The 22,358-nt window shown below is 39.2% G+C and overlaps 1 protein-coding gene across 5 annotated transcripts in view; it reads right to left on the bottom strand.

The window, feature by feature from the left end:
* Positions 1-856: 856 nt before the first annotated feature.
* Positions 857-22,358, bottom strand: part of SLC26A7 (solute carrier family 26 member 7) — a 123,405-nt gene continuing 101,903 nt past the window's right edge. For 4 of the 5 annotated variants that reach the window (XM_042923523.1, XM_042923524.1, XM_042923525.1 and 1 more), the window contains 4 exons: positions 17,006-17,106; positions 12,436-12,490; positions 12,254-12,357; positions 7,958-11,012 (listed from right to left, as the gene is read on the bottom strand). In XM_042923523.1, coding sequence (XP_042779457.1) covers positions 10,977-11,012; positions 12,254-12,357; positions 12,436-12,490; positions 17,006-17,106 — 296 coding nt within the window. In that variant the 3' untranslated portion in view covers positions 7,958-10,976. Of the gene's footprint in view, positions 874-1,525; positions 1,649-7,957; positions 11,013-12,253; positions 12,358-12,435; positions 12,491-17,005; positions 17,107-22,358 lie in introns of those variants that run through there. The other variant, XR_006198176.1, reaches the window with a different exon arrangement.

Raw genomic sequence — 22,358 nt, 5'->3', positions numbered from 1 at the left:
AACGAACTAGACCCTGGTCGTGAGGTCCCGGACTTTAAGCCAGGTGTCATAATTGGTGCGAGCCTTTGGGGTCCCTGGAGGAGAGTGAGCATATTCTTCATGTTGCCAGAACGTGAATAATTTGTGGCAGCACAGGTGGACTCTGGTATACTGTTTGATGGCCATGGCATTATTCACCGCCCTTTCACACAGTGGTTTTGGCGTTCCTCCCATCCACGGACGGAGTGCATTTCTCCTTTTGCTTGAAACCGGACTGGAGTTGTGGAAGTTACGTGTTTCGAGCTCTTGAGTCAAGGCTTCCGGAGGGCTTGCGCCTGCTGCCTTCCTTCTCTTAGGATCCTGACACCACTAGGCTGATGAGAAGCACAAGTGCAAGACCGCTTGGGTGAGGAAGCCCACTCACTGGGTACATCCCAGGTGAGCCCAGCCCCCAGCTCGCTCACCGGCTGAGTGCAGCAATATAGTGAGCCCAGGGGAGACCAGCAGAGTCCAGCCACTCACGCCATTGTGAGAAATGATAACTCAACCTTTTGGGGAGTAATTTGTTAAGAAGAAATGATAATTAACATAGCACAGAAACTTGCTCGCAGACTGCTCAAAAGGTCATCTTTCTATTGATCCAAAATCTACTGCCCTGTAAGTTCTATTTGCCCAGGTCAGGGGTTTTCATAGGTCATGAAATATAGTAAATTGTAATAGTGAGTTAAGAGTTGATTTCCTCTTTTTATATTACAGTAGTCCCCCTTCATCTGCAGTTTCACTTTCCCCGGTTTCAGTTACCAGTAGTCAAACGCTGTCCGGAAGCAGAACCTCCTCCTTCAGAAGGTCAAGAGTAGCAAACACCACATCACGATGCCGCCGTTGTTCACTTCTCTGCATATTATCAGGTAGGCATTTATCATTTCGTTGCATCCCAAGAAGGGTGAGTACATACAATAAGATATTTTGAGAGAGAGGCCACATTCAAATAATCTTCATTACAATGTATTGTTACAATTGTTCTATTTTATTATTAGTTGTTGTTAATCTCTTACTGTGCCTACTTCTTCAATTAAACTTTATTATAGGTATGTATGCATAGGAAAAAACCAAAATCTATAGGATTTGGTGTTATCCGTGGTTCCAGGAACCTGCTGGGGGTGTTGGGACATATCTCCCATTGATAAGGCGGGGGGGATACTGTATAGTATTTTTACTGAAGACATATGAAATTAGTGCTTTCCTAGAACAGAAAGTTGTATCAGTAGACATATTGAGAACTGTCACAAATTGGCAAGGTATTGGGAATTGAAGGTTCTGATTCCCCCACCCTCACCCCCCACCCCCGCCCCCGGCCAGATGGCACCTTAGAGATACCTTCTGACTCCACCTGAAAGTAGAGATTAGTTCTCTAGGAGGTCAGGTTAGGAAAGTGCAAGTGTAATTGTGATTAAAAACTGGCAAGTTTAAATTGTTCAACAGAGACAGCAACTTTCTCATGAGGAAAGTTCTATTTACGTTTCCAAATTTACGTCAAGTCACTGACCTTGTGCAGCCTGGCCTTGGGTCTTCTAAAGATAGATGCCAACTTCTTTTCTTTAGTTGATTCCTAGGTTTTTAATATCTTCATATAGTTTTAGTGTTGCTAGATTGACCATTTTATTCATCCCTTCAACAAACACATATTAACTATAACAGTTAATGGGGCAAGAATACAATAATAATTCCTACATAGCCAATGCTTTTAAAAGCATATAAATGAACAATTTAGTAAAATATTACTAAAAATATTTAGTAAATATTAGAGGGAAAAACAAGTGGGCATCTAATGTACACTGGATGAATTGCAATAAAGAATCTAAATCTGTTTTTGATGTCTGACTACTGCTGACAGCTTTTAAGCCTTACATCTCACTCCCTCCCTTTTGCCCCACATCTGGGCAAGCTGATAAGAAAGCTTGGTGCTTCCTCCTTTGTTGTGGGAAGTTCAACCTTTTCCCTAGCCACACCCCCTAACCACCACAAAAATCTCAGACTGGTCTCCTTCCCTTGATCTCTCAAATCATTTTTGACCAGCTTGGGAGGCCTGCCCTGTTCTCCCCAGAAAGCTGATTATTAAGTAAATAAACTTTTTAAAATCCTCTTGGTGCCTGTGTGGCATCATCAGGCTTGAACCAAATTTCGGGTGAGGGTAGCCATCTCGTCTCTAGAGAATGACCACAAAATAGGTGCTCATAAAGGGTAAGATTATAATTAGGATTTTAAGAAGGACACAGTGGTTGAGTATGAAAAGCAAAGAAAATCAGTAAGAGGAGGATTGAAAAGCAGCCACTAAGTTTGGGAATTTGGAAGTGAATGAGGATTTTTTTTCCAGAATCCTCTAAAAGTGTGATGGGGAAAACAAGTCAGATTGCAGACGCAAGAGATGAACAAGTCGAGGCAGCAAATGTTGACTACCGTTTCAACAAATTGGAGTGGAGATTGTTCAGGGATGCGGAAGCTGAGCAGTAAGAAAAGGCAGAAAAGGAAGCCTGGCCAAGTGAGGACTGTTTTTTGGTTTTTGGTTTTTGGGGTTTTTTTTTTTTTTTTTTTTTTTTTGAGGGAAGGAAATAAGACAACAAGGATTTCTTTATAGACTAGGGTTACATGCAATCAAATAAAAGAGGTTGAAGACACTGGAAAGAGGGATTAATCAATAGAACAAGGTGGAAAAGCAAAGTGAAAGTTTTGATTAAAAAAAAGAAAAGAAATGAACAAAGCAAGGTGGGGAGGAGAAAAACTCCATTTGACAGATTTAATATTGACTAAAAGAAAATCCATCCGGTGATGTTCAAACAATACAAGTATGTAAGTGTTTGATGTATGTATCTTTAGGTGGCCAGGCTCAGTAGGAAATTGATAGAGAAAATGCATAATGGTTGCTAAAGGTGGAGGCATGGTTACCTCTGGAAGATCCATAGGAATGGGATTTAGAAGGGAGATTAAGGTTGTAGTGAGAGTTGAAAATGCTGGAAAACAGGGATGGCAGAATCCCTGAGCACAGAGAAGTGAAAGCATTGACAGGGAGCTCTAAGCCCCACCTCGGGCTAGAGACTGGAAATTATCAGAGACACCAATCTGCAGAAATGTGATCACCTTTCAGCTACCTTCTTTGGATTACCCAACAATCTGGTGGTCTGTGTATACCGCAAGGGTTGGGGTCCAGGATGTCAAGACCACACACATTAGATACCCCCTCGGTTTGACCCAGACTGCAAGCACTTTTTCTAACAATTATTACGTCCTGTTTCATTTCACCTTCTCTTTCCCTCACACTGGCATCAACTTGGACGGTTGGCCCTGGGCAAGTGAGACATCGTGCAGTGGGACCCCCTCCTCACAGATCCACCGGGACCTGGGTTACAGAATCTTGTTACTAACATTTACTTTAGCACAATTTCTGATTTCCTTTTTTTTTTTTTATTGTGAGATGGAGTCCAAATACATAGCTTATTAATTTTCGATCTTCCGAATATGTAGGGCAATTAAATCTATTGACCATAGAAAGAGGATGACTTCAAAAGTAGATGAGGAATGTACTACAGTTAAGCACCTTGCAGAAAAATGAAACCCGAAGACATACATTCACCCATCTGGCAGTGATTCATAATTGAATATTATTTTCTCTCTAGTTATGATGGTTTACATCAGCCTCAATCCCTGAACTGAAAGTAGCTGAGTAATATTGCTGGCACCGTCTTTTTATCCCAGTTCCGTACGTGCAGAATAAAAGGTTTAACTATAATTCACTCTGGTAGCATTACACAGGGAATTTCAATGAAGGTGTTGAAAGAAAATAATTACCCATGGAGCCTGAGGCTAGAAGGGAAATCTCTCTCTCTCTCTCTCCCTCTTTTACAATATGTTTCTAATGGCTATGCGTGAGGAGCAACCTGGAGGATGGGGCCATTTTCTCACATGACTGCATCAGAATCTGTCAAATACGGTATAAATTTGTGAAACGGGAAGGAGACTAACATTTTTCTTGGTGAAGGATATTAAATACAAACTTCCGGTCTTAGGAAATTCACCCAGGAATATATGAATAGGGATCGCACGTTTCAGATACTTTCTGACTCTGACAAACTCATATTGATCAAAAGCTGTGGTGACTTTGACATGGTCCTCTGCCACGTGACCTAACTATACGCCCAGTCCCGGTTGCTTAGGAACAGCAACATAGATCCACTGGGTATACATACCGACCAATGCACAAGCCCAAACAGAGCAAGTGATGAACATGTACGTGCCTAACGGAGCACAGGGTGTCTTTCAACTACCAGACTCAGGATAGCCTTTGTGACTGTAATTCCAAACTGTAGGTTGCAAAACTAAAGCAGATGATTGTTAAAAATCCTTACTTCCAAGCCCACCTCAAAGAAACTCTGACCCCCTAGGTCTTGAATAAATGTGCTTGAATCTGCATATTTAGCCAATACTCATGGCGATTCTGGATCACATTTCAACTAAGGTTTAAGAGAAAGCTGGAACCATCATCTGATTGGTTTTAATTGATTAAAACTCTACCCTGTGGAGCGAGACCCTTACTACTTCAGTATTTTCATTGGCAGTATGGAGAGAGGCAACTGAAGAAAAGAAAAGGTTTACACAAGACAGGAATTGTATGTCAATCCTGTTTTTGGCAGTCGTGCTGCTATTCTCAAATTTTAATTCCAGAGCCAAAGCAAAAGGCATAGGTCCAAGCCCCAGGAAAATCTGCTATGTGGAAAGAATTGTTTGGCTTCATGAACCCCACTTCCACTGTGTGTGTGTCTTCGGGGTGAGGGGCAAGGAGGGCCCTGGTCATCCAGGAATGCTGGGGGCATATCGCTTAGCCCCCAACATCACTGTTTGGTCCCCCTTACCACACCAGCCTGCATCCTAACACCACACCCCCACTCCCAACCTTGCCCTCAGCGGCACCCTGAGCTCCAAATAATTTCTAACCAGCCTTCCTCATCAAAATTATGACTTAAGTCTTATAAGCTGATTAGATGAACTGGTCCTTCCTAAGGCTAGCACAACGCATGGCAATGGCTTACATGTATCTTTCCTTTCTTATCACTATAATGGATGACTCATGATAAGAACTTCAGACCCCGTGAAAGATAGGTGAAGCAAATAACTGGATTCAGGAGACATCAAGATACTCCTGAAATCATACCCACCGTAGGGTTAATCATGTCAGCCAACCTCTTCCTCGTATACGCACTACCTGTGCAAACCTGCCCTCACCCTCCGTTTTTCTTTCTCCTCCAAACCTATCTACTGCCTGGGCATTATTTTCCCTGCCCTCCCTTCCCTGCACTCTCTCAGGCTTTGTTAGCCTAGGTAAAGGCACCTTTATTTAAACAATACGTCACTTACTACAAATTTAAGAAATTAGGGAAGCTTGGGAACCCTGTAGGATATAAATCAAAGTGTAAGGAAGTGTAGACACAGGGGTCTTAAATATGGAAGTTGATCTGGAAAACACATTATAGTCTCAAAGAGGCTCTCTCTTTCCTTACTTTTCTATCCTCACAAAGGCAGAAATTACTTCAAAACCAAGAAGGAAAAAAAAAGCTAGAAGCAAAGGAAATCATGATAGAACTCTAGTTTTATTTTTATTTCTTTTTTATTGAAGAATCTTTTTTTTTACTGTATCAATTAGTAGGTATATATTCTTACTGGAATTATTAATTAGCCAGTTTATAAATGTGGCCATAAGAACCAGAGGCTCCAAATAGGAAAAATACTACTACCAAGTTTCCTATACTTAATAGAGAGAGTGATCTTTTATAATTTAGAACCACACGGAGACACATTTGAACAAAATGACCTTCCTGTTGCTAAATCAATACAAAGTAAGGATTTGTATATAAGGACTTCTCTGATGGAGATCATTTCAGAGCACTTAGCTAGTTTGTAGTAACCTAGCATCCTTTCCTTCTTAAAAAAAAAAAAAATCAACAACAACAACAAAAACCAAAACAAAAAAAACAAAAAAAACCAAAATGGAGCCCTCTCACTGAAGTTAGCATCTGAACTGCTCTGTGCCAGTCTCTGTAACAACTGGTAGAATCATGCATGTCTCTGAATTTTCTTTAAAGCAATATGATAGCTAAAGGAAAATTAAGTAATTCAATTCTGTCTTCTGTAACTAGATGGCTAGTCATTAGGATCCATCATCAAAATATACGGCTCAACTTCTGAACAGCCACTGGTACATTGCAAACCCATTTCTGACCACTTCACTCAGAACCTTATCTAAGTGGCCAAATATTGTTAGTAATGTCTATGCTGACCTACTGTCTCTAGTACTGGAATTCTTTGTTCATGATTATCATGTTTTTGATGCAAAAACATTACATTATATTAAACACAAAATTCTACTAAGCCTGTTTGTCAGACATAAAAAAGGAAAATTTTAAATGTACAAGAAATATGTAACTTCCTGCTATGGTATGAATTGTGTCCCCTCCCCAAACTTCGTATGTTAAAGCCCTAGCCCCCAATGTGAGATATGGTATTTGGAGATAGGGACTATAAGGAGGTAATAACAGTTAAATGAGGTCATAAAGCATAAAGGTGAGGTCCTAAGCTTATAGGATTACTGTCCTTATAAAAAAAAGATACCAGAGAGCATGCTCTCTCTCCACGTTGTGAGCAAGAAAGTGGCCATTTGCAAGCCAATAAAAGAGCTCTCAAAAAGAAACTGGCACCTTGATCCTTATCTTCTCAGCCTACAGAAATTTAAGAGATAAACGCCTGTATGTTAAGCCCGGCAGGACTAAGACACTCCCATTAGTCACTGTTCCTGCCACCCTAAGGACACAGCACCCACTTTCTGCTATACTTCCTATCCTCTTTCCTTGCTGCATTCTAATTATTAGCACATATTATCATCAAACTTACGATAAGTGTATTTTAAGTTTATCCATTTACTTCCTGTTTTCCCTTGTTAGAATGTAAGTTCCATGAGGACAGGGATTTCTTTGTTGTTTTATTCCCTGCTGTGTCTTTTTTTTTTTTTTTTAATTTTTTTTTTCAACGTTTTTTATTTATTTTTGGGACAGAGAGAGACAGAGCATGAATCGGGGAGGGGCAGAGAGAGAGGGAAACACAGAATCGGAAACAGGCTCCAGGCTCCGAGCCATCAGCCCAGAGCCTGATGCGGGGCTCGAACTCAAGGACCGCGAGATCGTGACCTGGCTGAAGTCGACGCTTAACCGACTGCGCCACCCAGGCGCCCCCCTGCTGTGTCTTCAATACCTAGAAGCATGCCTTCTCTTCTTGTCTTTGGAGCAGTAACCTTTAAAATACTAAGGAATACTAGGAGCACTAGAATGGCTCAGTTGGTTAAAGCTTCTGACCCCTGATTTTGGCTCCGGTCATCGTCCCTCAGTTCGTGGGTTCAAGCCCCATATCGGACTCCGCACGGACCCTGTGAAGCCTGCTTAGGATTCTCTGTCTCTCTCCCTCTCTCTCTGCCCCTCCTGTTCTCGCTCTCTCTCTCAAAATAAATAAATAAACTTGAAAAAAGATAAAAAAAATAAAATGCTAAGGAATACTGAACTTGGAGTGCTGGAATACTAGAAATAGTATAAAACACCAGAAACTCAGGAAAGACAAACAACAGCATATAAAGGAAGAACCCAAACAAATAAAAAAATTAACATATACACATTAAAATTAGAACATAAAAGATGTAAACCTGGTCAAAGAGGATCGTGCAAATGTTGTCTTGCAGCAAAAAGTACCCTTATTAGCAGTCCATAAATTAAAGCATAATATCTTACAATCCTACGTTGATATTTTATAAGAACAAATTACCAAGAACAATAGATACTTCCAGGAATTTTCAACACATGGTGGTCAGTCTAAGAAAGCAATATGTATTATTTGCTTTGCAGGAGAGTAAATACTTGGAAATAATGGACACAGATCCAGTCAAGCATAATAGTTATCATATTTCAATTTATTTCCATGTAAATTGGTTGTTACATGCTGAGTTAGTACAAAGAATTATAAAAGAGATGATTAAACGCATTGAAAAATATAGAAAAATAAGTGCAGCATATTAGACTACATGATTTTTAACTAAAAATCTTTGGATTATGAAGGCACCACTGAACTCACTTGAAATCTGGCAACAAACTCCCACAGAATACAGAACGTGCATTTCTAAGGCATATGTATGTTCAACAACATACTAATATATTTTGGTAACCACTAAATGTCAAACATTATCCATACAGGGTATTAACACATTAATGTTTTCATTAAAAAAGAAAGATCTCTTTCCTCATTACATTACGCATTTATAGAATAGAGAGCTGTCAAATAAATTATTGCAAAGTAGTTCAAGCTAGACCTTATAACACTTGAATCATATAATCGGGGGCAAATAACCTTTAAAATGAAAGATAAATGGTAAAATTTAAGGGCATTTAATTTGCATAAATGTAATGTTAACGGTCTTTTCCTGGTTTCATATTTTATGCTTAATTTATATATGTCACTCTATTGGGTCCTTAACACTCTTATAGGTCAGTTTTAATTTTTTCGAATTTTATTTTACCAGAATAAGTAATATGGAAGTAGTTTATCATATATAAAAAATAAGGTGATCTCATAAAAATAATTTAGCACAACTAGAAACATTCTAGCATCAAGATAATTTTATAGTTCCTTTGTTAACGCTTGCTTTGAAATAAATATGTATATTTTAGAATCTTGTGTGTATAAAACCAGAAGTCAACTTTGGGCTGTCAGAACTCAATTGCAAGGAATTCTTCCATGTTAACGGTCATTGCGACCTTGGTATGCAGAAGAAGACTTGGAACAAAGAGCTTTACAGGGTGTATGGTTTCATCTTCCTTTACTTTAAAAATAATATTAGCATTTGACACTCAAGTTATTGGCTTTAAAGTTTTATCTATTAAACTTCTAGTATAAACATAGAAATGCATTCAAATACACCTGCCCAGACAGTATTGCATCAGCTTTAACAATAAAATAGAACAATCCACCCACTGATTAACCATAATGATTTGAAGGGCATCCATGGTCCATAATCTCTAACAAATTATAAAATTCCTGCAGTGCATGAATTTAATTATAGGCCAAAGCTACAGAGCAAAATATTGATTCAGACACAGCAAAAATATTTTTTCTTTTCTTAACTTTCCTTGACTTATGTTTACACGCCAACACCAATGGATTTCGGATGGTAAAAGCTGCCACCATCCACCATTGGAATAATTTAAATGGACAAAACAGAGTGAAATTCCTTTCTCTAAGGACATTTTCCTTCTAATTCTTACCCCCTCTTTTTCTTGGAACCATATTTGATGAGAATGAAGGTTGGCCTCACTCATTTTGATCCAAATTAGTGATGAAAAGATTGAGGCTTCCTTTGGGACAAAGACTTTTCTTTTTAGTTCATGTCAACCAAAAAAAACTGAAATTGAAATGGTAGGGTAAGTTATGAGATTCACAACATTTATTATTCCCTTTCATTTTAACGCATTGTGCTACCTATGATTTAATGTGAAAATTAAGGGCCATGTGAACGGTTACCACACATTTGTTAGGGACCATTACATCACTTGGCAGGGAGTCGAAGTTTCATACAGATGCCCACAAAAATACCCAAATGGCCAGTCTTTAAATTTTGTTTTCACCCTACTTTTCGAATGCACTTTAAAGTGCCTGCCTCTTTGTTACACTGGCAATTTCAAGAACAGTTACCACACTTTCAAATGTAGGCATAATTATATACCTAGACCTATCTTTGAAAATGAGTTTCTTCATAAGTGTATCAAATCACCTGATAAAAATATGAACCTCTGTAATTGTATGTGATTGCAGATATATATACAAGCATGAAAATGATAATTCATTCAGGTCACCCTGGCCTGTGGTGTTTGTCAATTACCCTGCTGATTTGGTAGATTTACAGATAATCACATATCCAAGTCCTACTCTAACAAAAGAAAAACATCCTATGGAGACCTCTCTATCTATCTATCTATCTATCTATCTATCTATCTATCTATCTGGAGAGAAGGAGATAAATGTATTATATTGATTGTATCTCTGAAACAGGAAAGTCCCAAATTACTACAGTTAATTGTATTAGAATAGGACAAAGCTATTCTACTGGTGGTATTTATTTTCTCATCTAAAAATCATATTTGTGAAAAAGTATAAAATATGCAACTTCCATATGCTCTGGCTCCAACAAAACCTAAGGTAAAACAGAGACTTTCTGGGGTTGGAATGCAGAAATTTGGGCTAAGCATTTCCAATATTCGTAGTAAAACGGACTAATTTCGAGAACTTGGTCATTGGGATACCAGTTATCTTGAAAATAATGCTGAAGACCTCCTTTCATGGAAAGATATGGAGAACAATGGATTCTAGTTTGTCATTTGTTTTTGTTTGACTTCATCTCTGTGAATTTCATATCATATTGTATAAAGAAACATTTAATCTTATTGATGTTTAATGGCCTTTTTATGTTTTTGGAGGGGAAAATGACACATTAGCTAAGTTGTTTTATGTATTAGTTACAGATGATACTGGGTTTTTACAAATGGCTTGCAAATGCTCTAAATCTCTTATGACAAAGTATTTCTCAGTTTTACAAGTTAACTTACAACAAAACAGACATAAAACAACACAAAATACCGTGGCAAAGGAAATAAATTCGTATTTGCCTCTCAGTACAGAAAAAACTAAATGCATACCAATTTTTACAAAATAACTATACGATAACCTACTTACTAACAAAGATTAAGGAAATTTCCTGGTGAATCTTGACCAGTGGCTACGCAGTTATTAAGTCACATGGTACTTATAGTAGAGGTCATCTGTAGGATCTCAGCAACAAAAAAGGGTGTGCAAAATGTCAGAGTATGGCCTCTTCAGGGCAGTTGCTAAGACAAGAGCTGTACTGTAGCAACAGGGTCTCAGACTTCACTGTGATCGCTGAGTTTGCTCAAATTCTAAAATAGGAGAGGAAGAAAAAAGGACATGTTCGACTCCTAAATTGCTACCACAATCAAAGAATAGTAGCAACTCATGCAAGCTGCCCAGCCAAGTTAAGCAGATAGACATTCTACCACACATCAGAGTACAGCGGTTTAAAGCTCCAAGTCCAAGGTCAGACTGCTGACGTCAAAACCAGCTCTCCCACTTACAAGTGGTATCACTTCCAGCTAGGCCTAAGTTTGCTCATTTCTAAAAACAGGTTAAATAATAGTATCTACAGGACGCCTGGGTGGCTCAGTCAGTTGGGCGTCCAACTTCAGCTCAGGTCATGATCTCACAGTTTGTGAGTTCGAGCCCCACGTCAGGCTCAGTGCTGACAGCTCAGAGCCTGGAGCTTGCCTTAGATTCTCTGTCTCCCTCTCTCTTCCCCTCCCCTGCTCAAGCTCTGTCTCTGTCTCAAAAATAAATAAAAACATTAAAAAAAAATAATAGTATCTACGTTCCAGATCTAATGAATTAATACAGGTAAAGCTCTTAGGATATTTCTGGAATATAATGAATATTCAATAAATGTTAGGTGTATAATAATAGTAATAATAATAATTGTGTTATTATTATTATTTTACAAATACATACTGTTCTGACTGAATATAATAGGGATGACTCTGGGAAGCACCAAATGCTGTTCTAGGGATGACGGAAAGCAAAATGATTCAAAGCTAATGAAAAATTGCAGGATGTCAAAGCTTTGGGAACAGTTCTAAAACTAACCATAAAGGCCAGTATTTGGAAGATAATTTTGACACTTCATATCATGGGAGCGCTGGACTCTGCAAATAATATTTCCAAAGATGGCAATATGAACTGAGAGGCAAGGGTATCGGAGCAGAAAAAAAGCCATAAGGCTAAGTCCAAAGTATTAGCATTCGACAGAGGTAGATTCAAATTCCCAGGATCATGGATCCTGGAAGAAGCATTTATTTTATAAGCAAGTAGAATGCACTTCATAGGTGATTCCCAAATCCTCTAAACAGTGATATTGTTAGAAGACCCAAATTATTAAACAATGTTCATGACTGATCCAAGTAAGGAATGGAAACATCCCTTTGCTGTAGCAGAGGACTCTGAGAGGGAGAAAATTATAATATATTTTCTATACCACTGGGGTAATAGGTTAATATAAAAAAATGCAAAGCCCTTGATTCTACATTCTGATTTTTCTCATAACTCCTGAATGCCAACTTGCGTGGCTCACCTTATTTGAACAGATGTTACTTAAAGCGGCAGATACTGATTCAAAAGAAACTGGATTCTCTGAGTCTGGGTTTCCACAGTACTTCATTGCTTTTATCAAGGAAGCTACAAGAAAACACAAGTAATGTAAAGATAGAGTAGCAGAAGGATCATGTTCAATGCCAGCCAAGAATCCTCCCTTACCTGTGCAATGGGCTAATGATATTTCCACACTCCTGTTCTTACAGTCCATGTAAACCTGGAAGAATTAAAATAGTATACCCACAATTAGTTCATCATAGCAGGCAGGAAAGAAAAAGGCGGACTTAAGACAAAAGAGTATCTAGTTTAAAAGAAAAAAAAAAAAAAAAAGCCAATATTTATGATGTCAGACCACCAGAGGGAGGCATTGTTACACAGTCAGGCATCCCCTGACAAACTTGTAAAAGAGACTGCCTTAGCCAACTAAGATTAATGCACTAGGGTATTTAACCTTTACTGCAACTAAGCTTGGCTACTTATATTTTCATTTAATAAATGAAACATCATTTAATAAAAATTAAAAGACCACATTTGATTCCCTTTAAGAATGATATAAAATTGTTCTCAACCTTCTCTTATCGGAAGGACCCATTTACAAAAGGGATGAACACTGCTGACCCACTGCTTAGTTTAATATTTTACAACAATTTGTGCATATTCATGTACTCTCAGATCCCATGTATGGATGGAGAACTGAGAACCAAAATAATCGAAGGCCAATTTGATTGCCCAACTTCCATTTTTAAAAGTCCATCAAGTTGAGAGATCCTAACTAATTTGGTTGGTGTACTTTAGAGTCTTGCCTCATTCAGGTCCTAGGAAATATCAGGTAGGAACACCTTACTGAAGGCTCTCATTTTAAATTCACCCAGACCAAAGTCAGCCCATGAAACTCAGTGACAATAAATTGAGAAGTTTTAGCAACTCTAGGATGGATTTGGTTATGTAATAGAGATGTATCTTACATATAAAATATAGAAAGCTGCATTTACAACACATAAGAATATGCATGATATATCCAAAAATATTCCCTTATATGATTCCAGAAGTAAGCAGTTATATTTTAGAACTGTAGAATAATGGCGGATGTGTCACTCTGAGCATGAAAAAACAAGCAAACAAACAAACTATATGTGGATTGAGACTTTGCCATTGAGTAAATGGCTCCTGTTTTTGTAAGTGAAAAGGATTAATTCAAGGTGACTGGTCAGTGTTTGACTTTTTCTGGAGCGCAGGAGGCACACACACATTGCTGCAGGTGGTTTGTTGATGTTGATAAACATAATCACTGACCTTCCCCGTGTCCTAAGCAGAAGAATAAATAGAACTTGCTCCATTTCCTTCAACCTGTATAACTCCTAGGGGAATGTTCCTACCACTGCAGTGACTAAGGAAATAATCCAGGAATGGTAGGAAGTGGGAAGACACTCAGGCATGGCTCAAGAGACTCTGCGGCTCTTTACTCTGGACCCTCTTTCAGTGGCTGGAACTATGAAATGATATTAGTCACAAGGATATTATTTGCATTTTAAGAAATGACTTTTCAAAATGAGAACAAATTATAACAGCTAGAATTACTGAGTACTTATTAATTTCTAGAAACTTGGCTGTGTGCTTTCTTTGCAATACATCATTGCTAAGCTTTGCAACTTCATGAAGTGGGTATTTCTACTTCCAGTTCACAGAAAAGCAAATGCTTAGGCCCAGATCGTGCAACTAGCTATATGGCTAATATTTGGATAGGACTTATCTATCTTTAAAGCTAATGTTCTTAACATACATCATAATGTATCTATCTTTAAAGCTAATGTTCTTTTTATTTTTTAACATTTATTTATTTTTTGAGAGACAAAGAAAGAGCAGGAGCAGGAGAGGGGCAGAGAGAGAGGGAGACACAGAATCCGAAACAGGCTGCAGGCTCTGAGCCATCAGCACAGAGCCCAATGTGGGGCTTGAACTCACGAACCATGAAATCATGACCTGAGCCAAAGTCGGAGGCTTAACCGACGGAGCCACCCAGGTGCCCCCTAAAGCTAACGTTCTTAACATACATCACAATTTACTGTAACCATGATGAAGTAAACTTAAGTAGTAATAAGGAAATTAAAAAGGGCAAATGGACACAAAATTGATGATGTTGTTATACACAGATGGAAGAAACCAGGCCAAGGGCAAATGGTATTTTCTGCTAATTTAAAAATAAAACGCATTGGTTGATTTGCCCCATAATTCCATTATGTAGTATTTTAAGACCATGAAGATGAATGTAAAAACAAACAAACAAACAAACAAACAAAAAAACCACCTTTCTTAATATGTCCTGTACCAAATTTTATTAGGATTCCTCTGAATTCCCACTCTGTGGGAATAGGTAATCATTTCCTCCTCTTGACAAACTGTAATCCTGATGTGCATGTCTAGAGAGAGCAGCTAATGAACATCTGAGCATATTCAAAAGAAATTTAAAATACTAGTAAACAAAAACTGCACATACTGGTCTTTCCCAGTAAATGGACAATCAATCCTAATCTAGTGTTTCCCAAAATATGATCTTGGGCCACTTGCCTCAGAATCACCTGTGGTTGTTTAAATAAAGATTCCTGGACCAAAACTAGGACCCAGAAGACTGTATTGTAGATGAGCACCCCCAGTGAGTCTAGTCTTCTGCACACACATTTAAGAGCACGCTTCCAGACCCTGGCGACACAGAAGAAACAGAAATGCCGAACCCAAGGAGCCCCTACCCACCCCCTACCCACCTCCTCGCCCCAGTGAAGAAATATCTGTCTACAGTCCAGATTTAGATGCAGGAAAACATGACATATTCAGGTTGAACTCTATGCCAAACTGTGCAAAGATTTTATAGTCAACAACGAGAAAATAAAAGCATATTAATTAGGCAAAAGGGTGACATACCAAAAGTTGCCACTAGATTTAAGGCCTAGGATATTTAAAATGCAATTGTTTTTGCACAATTTGTTCTCTAAATATCTGCTCAAACTGAATGAAACAAAATCATCCCATCATTTTCACAAGATGAATACACAGTGATCCAGGAGGTAACCCTGGATAACACCTTGTAGCCAGTGTGACAGTACTGGGACTACACTCTCTGACAGTCACACACTAAGCATCTTCCCCTCCCCATAGTCCCAGCCTTATCTCCATAGGAAAGCGATACTAAAGGTGATCTTTGCACTATGTTTTCGGGTTTGGTTTTTTTGTTTTTTTTTTTTTTTTTTTGCACTATCTTGAATTTGGAAGGTTGGACCCTGCAAATTTATGTTTATAAATGAACAGAGGTACAATTACGCAACGCCACGGAAAACAACCAACACCCATAATGTAAAACTGGAAACTACTGATCTTAACTCTTTAAAAGTCCATTTTTGATTTCTACGTCTTTCCCTGATAAGTAACTAATATAAGACTTATCTTATATTAAGGAGATAAGGATCATTATCTCCTTTCCCTGATAAGTAACTAATATAAGACTTATCTTATCCTCCATAAATAAGTAGACGACCGACCAAAAATATACAAACAACTGTTTTCAGATGGTGAGAACAAGGAGCACAGGACTGAGTTCCCTGAAACAAAGAAACACATGAAGCAAGTTCTCCAGTATCTCAGCTTTCTGCACAAAGCAGCTTCTGGGCCAGAGCATGATGGAGGCCTTAGTAAAATGCAAGAGCTTCCCTGAGCTACACAGTCAGAACTGGAGTTCAGGAAGGGCTAGGTGGGTGAAATCTGTGGGGAAGAGTCGAGGAAATGAGGGAGATGAGCAGAGAAAGAGCTCCCGAAATTTCCACAGGATTTTGATTAAGTTTCTGGCAGAATACAAAGCTACCCATGGGGGAGACTAGTAGGTGAGGGTAGGGAATCTCTGGGGAGCAGACACCCAGAGACAGGTAAGCTGAGCTCCAGGCCGCAGAAGCTGGGAGAAGGCTGAGGCTTGTTGAAGAACAGATGTTTTTCTATCCTCAAGAGCCTCCCCCAACAAATTTAGGATACTGAGGGAGGGAACAAATGGAAACGAGAAGGAGCTAACTTCCCTGTTGACATAGCATTTACTCAAAAAAGTAGAGGAAAAAAAATCCAGAAGTGTCTGAGTTTTCCTTGAATTGGAAAAACTAGGTGCTCTGCCATCTGTTGGAATGTCTTGTGAGCTATATTGATTTTGAAGAAATAAGCAGCTTTATTTTTTGCACACCAGGGTCATGGAGACACCGTGAAGATCATAGGGTAGAGAAGTCAGCACCGTCATCTGATAGAATGGAGGAAAGCCTGTGCACTGGGGGCTGTTTCAGAAATCAGATATGGTATCTGGTCAAACTATACCCCCCAGGAGGGTAAGAGAAAACATCCTGCCATCACCGAGGCCACTTTCTCACAAAGGGGTCTTTTCTTTCTAGAAGCCCGAAAGCTGACTTCCCAAAATGCACTGTGCTCAGTACATCTCAAGCCTGCGTTCTCTTCTCTCTGACTACCCCACGTGAATCCCCCACCGATACCCCCATCCCCCCCCCCCCACACACACACACCAGAGGCTTGATGGGATCACCTGAACACAAATCTATGGCAGTGGGAGTTGTAAAGTTCTATGTTCCTTGGGGAGAATGAGTGAGATAAGTACTAAAACAAGTGGGTTCAAGACCCCAGAGCCGAGACAGTAGGTGGTGAAAACCCCCATTACTGAAGAAAAGGGAAAGAATCAGTCCAAACACAATACCTCAACAAGCATGGAGACTCCAGAATAGTCAAAAAAGGTTACTCCACTGCAATCCAGGATTAAAAAGCATTTCTCACTGGGGCATGGCTGTGAAGCTTCTTCTGTAGGAGAAACAGAGACTTGGGTTAGAGAGAATTCGAGATTTCAGCTGCAGACTTTGTTGAACCGTGGAAAGGTAACGGTGGCCTCATGTGCAACAAAACTGGTTCCAAACACTCTTCGGGTCTTTTATTCTTCAGTGAATTACTAATGACTTCTGAAATCTTTAATTTTTAATTATTTGAACGTTATTTCAGGTAATTCTTACATAACTCCGAGAGGAACATGGGATAGGTTAATTACAGAGAGATACACGGAAGCTCAGCACATTTAAGTGATTTCGAAAGAACACCTGGCAAGTCTGGGCCAACCACAGACTAGAGTCGAGGCCTCCAGGCCTTCTGAATAGCACTCTGTCCACAATATCACCCAGGCTCCTTCACGGGTATGCCCTGAGGTAGAGCCCTGTTTTGTGGTGTCTGGAGATTCATTGCTGGGGCTTGTGTCTTGGGCTTGGAAGGGATGTGTGTGAGGGACCCTAAAAATTAAGCTTGATTTGGTTCACAGTAAATCTGCCTCTCAATGTACCTGATAGGGAAAAAAAATTACGTAGGAGATCAAGACCTCTTATTTGCCGACGTCTTGATGGCCACAGTTTCCTTGTGTGAAATGACTTATTTCTAAGCAATGACAAGGTCCCTCTAAGGACTGATATGGCTCTCAGAGCAGACCATGTGAGGTAAGATACTTCTATGGTTAGTAGGCAAATTCTATCAGATAAACTCCAATTCATTAATTATTATGAAATTCCCTGAAGAAATAAATAATTTTTTAATGTTTATTTATTTTGAGAGAGAGGGAGAGAGAGAGACAGCACAAGTGGGGGAGGGACAGAGAGAGAGGGAGAGAGAGAATCCCAAGAAGCCTCCTCATGTGTCAACCTGACATGGGGCTCCAACCCATGAATTGTGAGAGCATGATCTGAGCCAAAACCAAGAGTCAGATGCTTAACCGATTGAGCCGCCCAGGTGTCCCTCTGAAGAAATAAATTCTTAATTGGAATAGTTTTGCTATTTAAAATACCCATGTTTTCCCCCTAGCATGGCTACAAAAATGTGGGAATATGGTTGTTTCTCAGCATTGGAGGGAAGTGGAAGGGAAACTGTGTATTTTTTGAAAACTGCTGCTTAGAGGTAAAAAGAGTGTCAAACTTTGAACATTTATATATAGCAGTAATTGTTAGAAAAAAGAGAACTGCTACAAAGTTATTCAGCTATAGGATTTGTTTCCAAGTTTCAGCTTCAGATTTATATTCATATTTATTATCTGAAATGACAACTATAGAGCACGTACTATGTTTAGGAAACTTTTTGAACACAGTAGTTCAAATGTAGTTCAAACTATAAGGTTTCAACACTGTACTGGGTGATACAAATGTAAGTAAAATACTATTCCTTTCTTCTAGGAGCTCATCCTTGAGTGCCAAGGGTAGGATTGGTATATAAATGACATGACAAATGAAAAAGAATGGGAATTTACAGGAAGAAGTCCCTTGAGTGATCACTCAAGGCTTCATGCAAAAGGAGCCTTGCAGGATGTATAGGATTCCAAAAAGTAAGACACACTGTGACTATTACAACTATATGGACAGCTGTAATTAAACACTAATGATAGTTTGAGATTTCAAACTCCTCCTTCTCCCAGGCAACCAACATATATTGAGCACCTAATGTGTGCCAGGCACTCCAGCAGCGCCTTCTGTTTTCCTGTTTCTTTCATAGAAAGGAGGGCCAACAAGTATAGGTTTAGGCTATATACCATTGGCCCCAAATGGTAAGTTAGAACTTTAAACCTAAAAGCTACCATAATTTAGCTCTTATGGACCACTCAGTAGTAATCATTACCATTCACTCTTTGCCTAATTAAACACGGGACCTACCTCTACTAATGCAGAGGCTCTTATTTATATCCTTAGATATAATGTGCCCTGCTCATGATCAGAGATAGGAGGGGATTAAGATCACAGGAAAAAGAAAAATTCATATCCAAAGCAAAGGCAAATAGTGGAATGTTGATTGACATTTATTCCTCTTACCTCTTAGTCCCATAAATACACACGCACACACACGCACACACACATATACACACACAGGTTGGCACTAGAATAATTGGAGTATAGATACTGCTATTTCATTTTGTTTAGAGGTACAGAGACATAATGTCCCAAAGCATGTTAATTCATTGTTTTTCCTAAAAGAAGCTACATAAATGATTATCTACAACTATTACAGTATGGCATGAGTTCTATCATCCCCATCCCTTAGCCAGACAGACATGGCTAATCAATCACAGTATTTTTTTTACAATTTTTATCAACTTGGTGCTTCAGGAAGCCACTGCTAGTTCACAAGAAGCTTATTTGCCAGTCTGAACTTAATACTACAATGAGAAAACAATCCACGTAGATGTTATTTAGAGGGATTGATCACTGGATCCAAACGACCAGAAAGTGATGGTAAAAGGTACAGAAAATTCTTTAAGAACCAAGTTTTTTTTTCTTCCTTATCCTATAACACCTAATTTCACTTGTAAACTGTACTTGTCACTATTTATATTTTCTTTTGGTTATTTTATAATTTAAGCGGTGATAGATTGTTAACTATAAAAATGTTTGGGTTGTATCAACAGCCATACAAAAATTTCCCTTCTATTGTCTCAGTCGGCTTGCTTTGTCTTTCACTTTACATCCAGTTTCCTCTTTCCTGTTCCTTTAATCAAAATATGGGCATATTTGCAGGCCATTCAAAACAAAACAAAATAGAATAAGACAAAAGAATTGTGCCATGTAGTTGTAGATAATAATTTAAGTAAGCTATTTTAAGGGAAGCAATTCATAATGCCTTTTCCAAATAAAGAAGACATCTTTAATGGTAAGTTACCGATTCTCTCAAATGAAAATTTAAATAGAACGGACACTTCTGAAATCTTTCCAAAACAAGTGAAGTTTTCTTTTACACAGTACCCTCTCGGTTCTGCTATTGTACTGATTTTATGGCTATAACCTTGTGTTCTAAGCTTCTAAGTAAATCAACCAGTGCAATAAAAATCACATTGTCGTAGAAAAGAGTAAAGTGAATTCACAGCTAATATCCTGCCTTAAGCAAAATGAGGTAGGCTTGGAGCATGTGCAAAGGAGACAACTAATCTATACCCATGTGGGATGTGGTAAATGATGGGCTTTATCTACAAAAAACAACATTTCAGAAAGAAATTAACCATCAGGTGTGGGTGGGCAATTAACTCCAGACTGTGGAAGCACGCTCTCTCCTGTAGAATATTCATTAACTCCTTTAATTAAAAAGTATTCATAGTTGCATAATTTAGGAGTGCTTTTCATATACTTCAAAAGGTTCTTGACAGTCTGTGAGTCACTCATAATTTTTTAAGAGAAGGAATTTTCTGTTGATATCAATTAACTATTGAGAAGCAGATTTACATCTCTAATTTTTCACCAAAAAAACCAAGGAGATACGAAATATTTAGAACTGTAACATTCTCTTTGGAAAACATGTACTCATATTATCGAGCATCTCATTTGTTCTTCACTCATTTGTTCATTCATTCATTCAAGCAGTCAGTCAATACAGACATATGTCGGGCTGAGTGCTGTCCTAAGTAAGGCAAGGAGAGTGGTAAACAAGACAGATGATGGTCCCTGCCCTCAATAGACACAACCACACCAGGAAGTCAGCCGATTGAATTAGTAATTTGAAATTTTCTGAAGGCCGGAAATATCACGCAGAAAGTGTTAAGGACATAGAGGACTGACCTGGTGTGGTAGACAGAATCATGCCCCCCAAAGATGTGCATATCTTAATCCCCAGAACCTGTAAACTTGTTGTTACATGGCAAAAGGAATTCTATGGATTTGATTAAGTTAAGGACCTTAAGATAGGGAGATTAACCTAGGTCATCCAGGGGGGGCACAATGTAATCACAAGGGTCCTTAGGAGAGGGAGACAGGAGGGTGGGAATCAGAGAAGCTGTGGTGATGAAAGAAGAGGTCAAAGAGAAATCTGACAATGCCACACCGCTGGTTGGAAAATGGAGGAAGGGGCCAGGAGTCATGGAGTGCAGATGGCCTCCAGAAGTTGGAAAAAGCAAGGAAATAAATGGATTCTCCTCTAAAGCCTCCAGGAAGAATACAACCCTGACAAAGATTTGATTTTCTCCTGTGGGATTCATTTCAGTCTCTGTCTTTTAAGACTATAAATGTGTGTTGTTTTAAGCCACTAAGTTTGTGGTAATTTGTGACAGAAGCAATAGAAAATCAGTGTACCTGGGTTGCTGCTTTGGGGAGTGAGGAGAGGTGGTGGGTGAGGGCAGGGAATTTGTTTTAGACTTCGGGATCCGTGAGAGCAGAAATCATGCCTGCTTTCTTCACCCTTGAACACGTAGCACTGGTCATTGTGCCCGGGACTTAATAGATGCTCAGTAAGTACAAGAAACATGTGCTGAGGCAACAGGACATTAACTAATTAACGCAGGAATGAGACAACAGAACACATGAGGGGAGATCTGGAGGAGGAGGTGAAGGTAAAGCTGGCAAACCATAGCGTGAAGAGAGATGTGCGCAGGAGTGCCTCTGGGGCGTTCCCAAGTGACTACAATGCTTTGGGGACACAGTCTACACATGGTAACAGAAGATTTCTTCACATTTGAGCAATCTGTGTTTTCATTCAGATAAATATGGTGCTTGCCATCTTATAATTTATGTAGCTTGTTTCATATATTTTGATTATTCAATCATGTGCTCAACGACAAATCTTCCCCTTCTGTGTAAATTATTGCGGGAGGGCATAGATTTTTTAATTCTCCCCCCTGTTTCCCACTCCCTTGCTCAGCTTTGTCTCTCTTTGGTTTAGTTACTTCCAGATTTATTTAGCATTCCCGCAAACCCTCTGGGCGTCTCCTGGACGTCTTATATTCCCCACTCTCCAAAGTAAACTTACCTTCCCTTTTCACTCCCCACCCCCTCAGGTTCCACATCATCCCAGTGTGAGAGAGACAAAGCTTCAGAGTCATTGTTTTGCCCTCTCCCCTCCTTCAACACCCAAACAGTGCCAGCAGTGTTCATGACATGCTGAACTCTCTTTCAAGTTCATCCTCTCCCTCTATTGTCATAACCTTGTGACCATTAGCACTCTCCCTGCAGACTGCTTTCAGACCAGTCTCTCCTGTCCCAGCTTTGAGCATCCCTTCTTGTATGCATGCCCACTGGCAACAGGGACCCAAGTCCCGCCTCTGTCCCTAA

The sequence above is a fragment of the Panthera leo genome, chromosome F2 (genome assembly GCF_018350215.1).
Source record: "Panthera leo isolate Ple1 chromosome F2, P.leo_Ple1_pat1.1, whole genome shotgun sequence".
Classification (NCBI taxonomy): domain Eukaryota; kingdom Metazoa; phylum Chordata; class Mammalia; order Carnivora; family Felidae; genus Panthera; species Panthera leo.
Note: the sequence above shows the minus strand (reverse complement) of the source record. Positions and strands in the feature narration are given on the sequence as shown.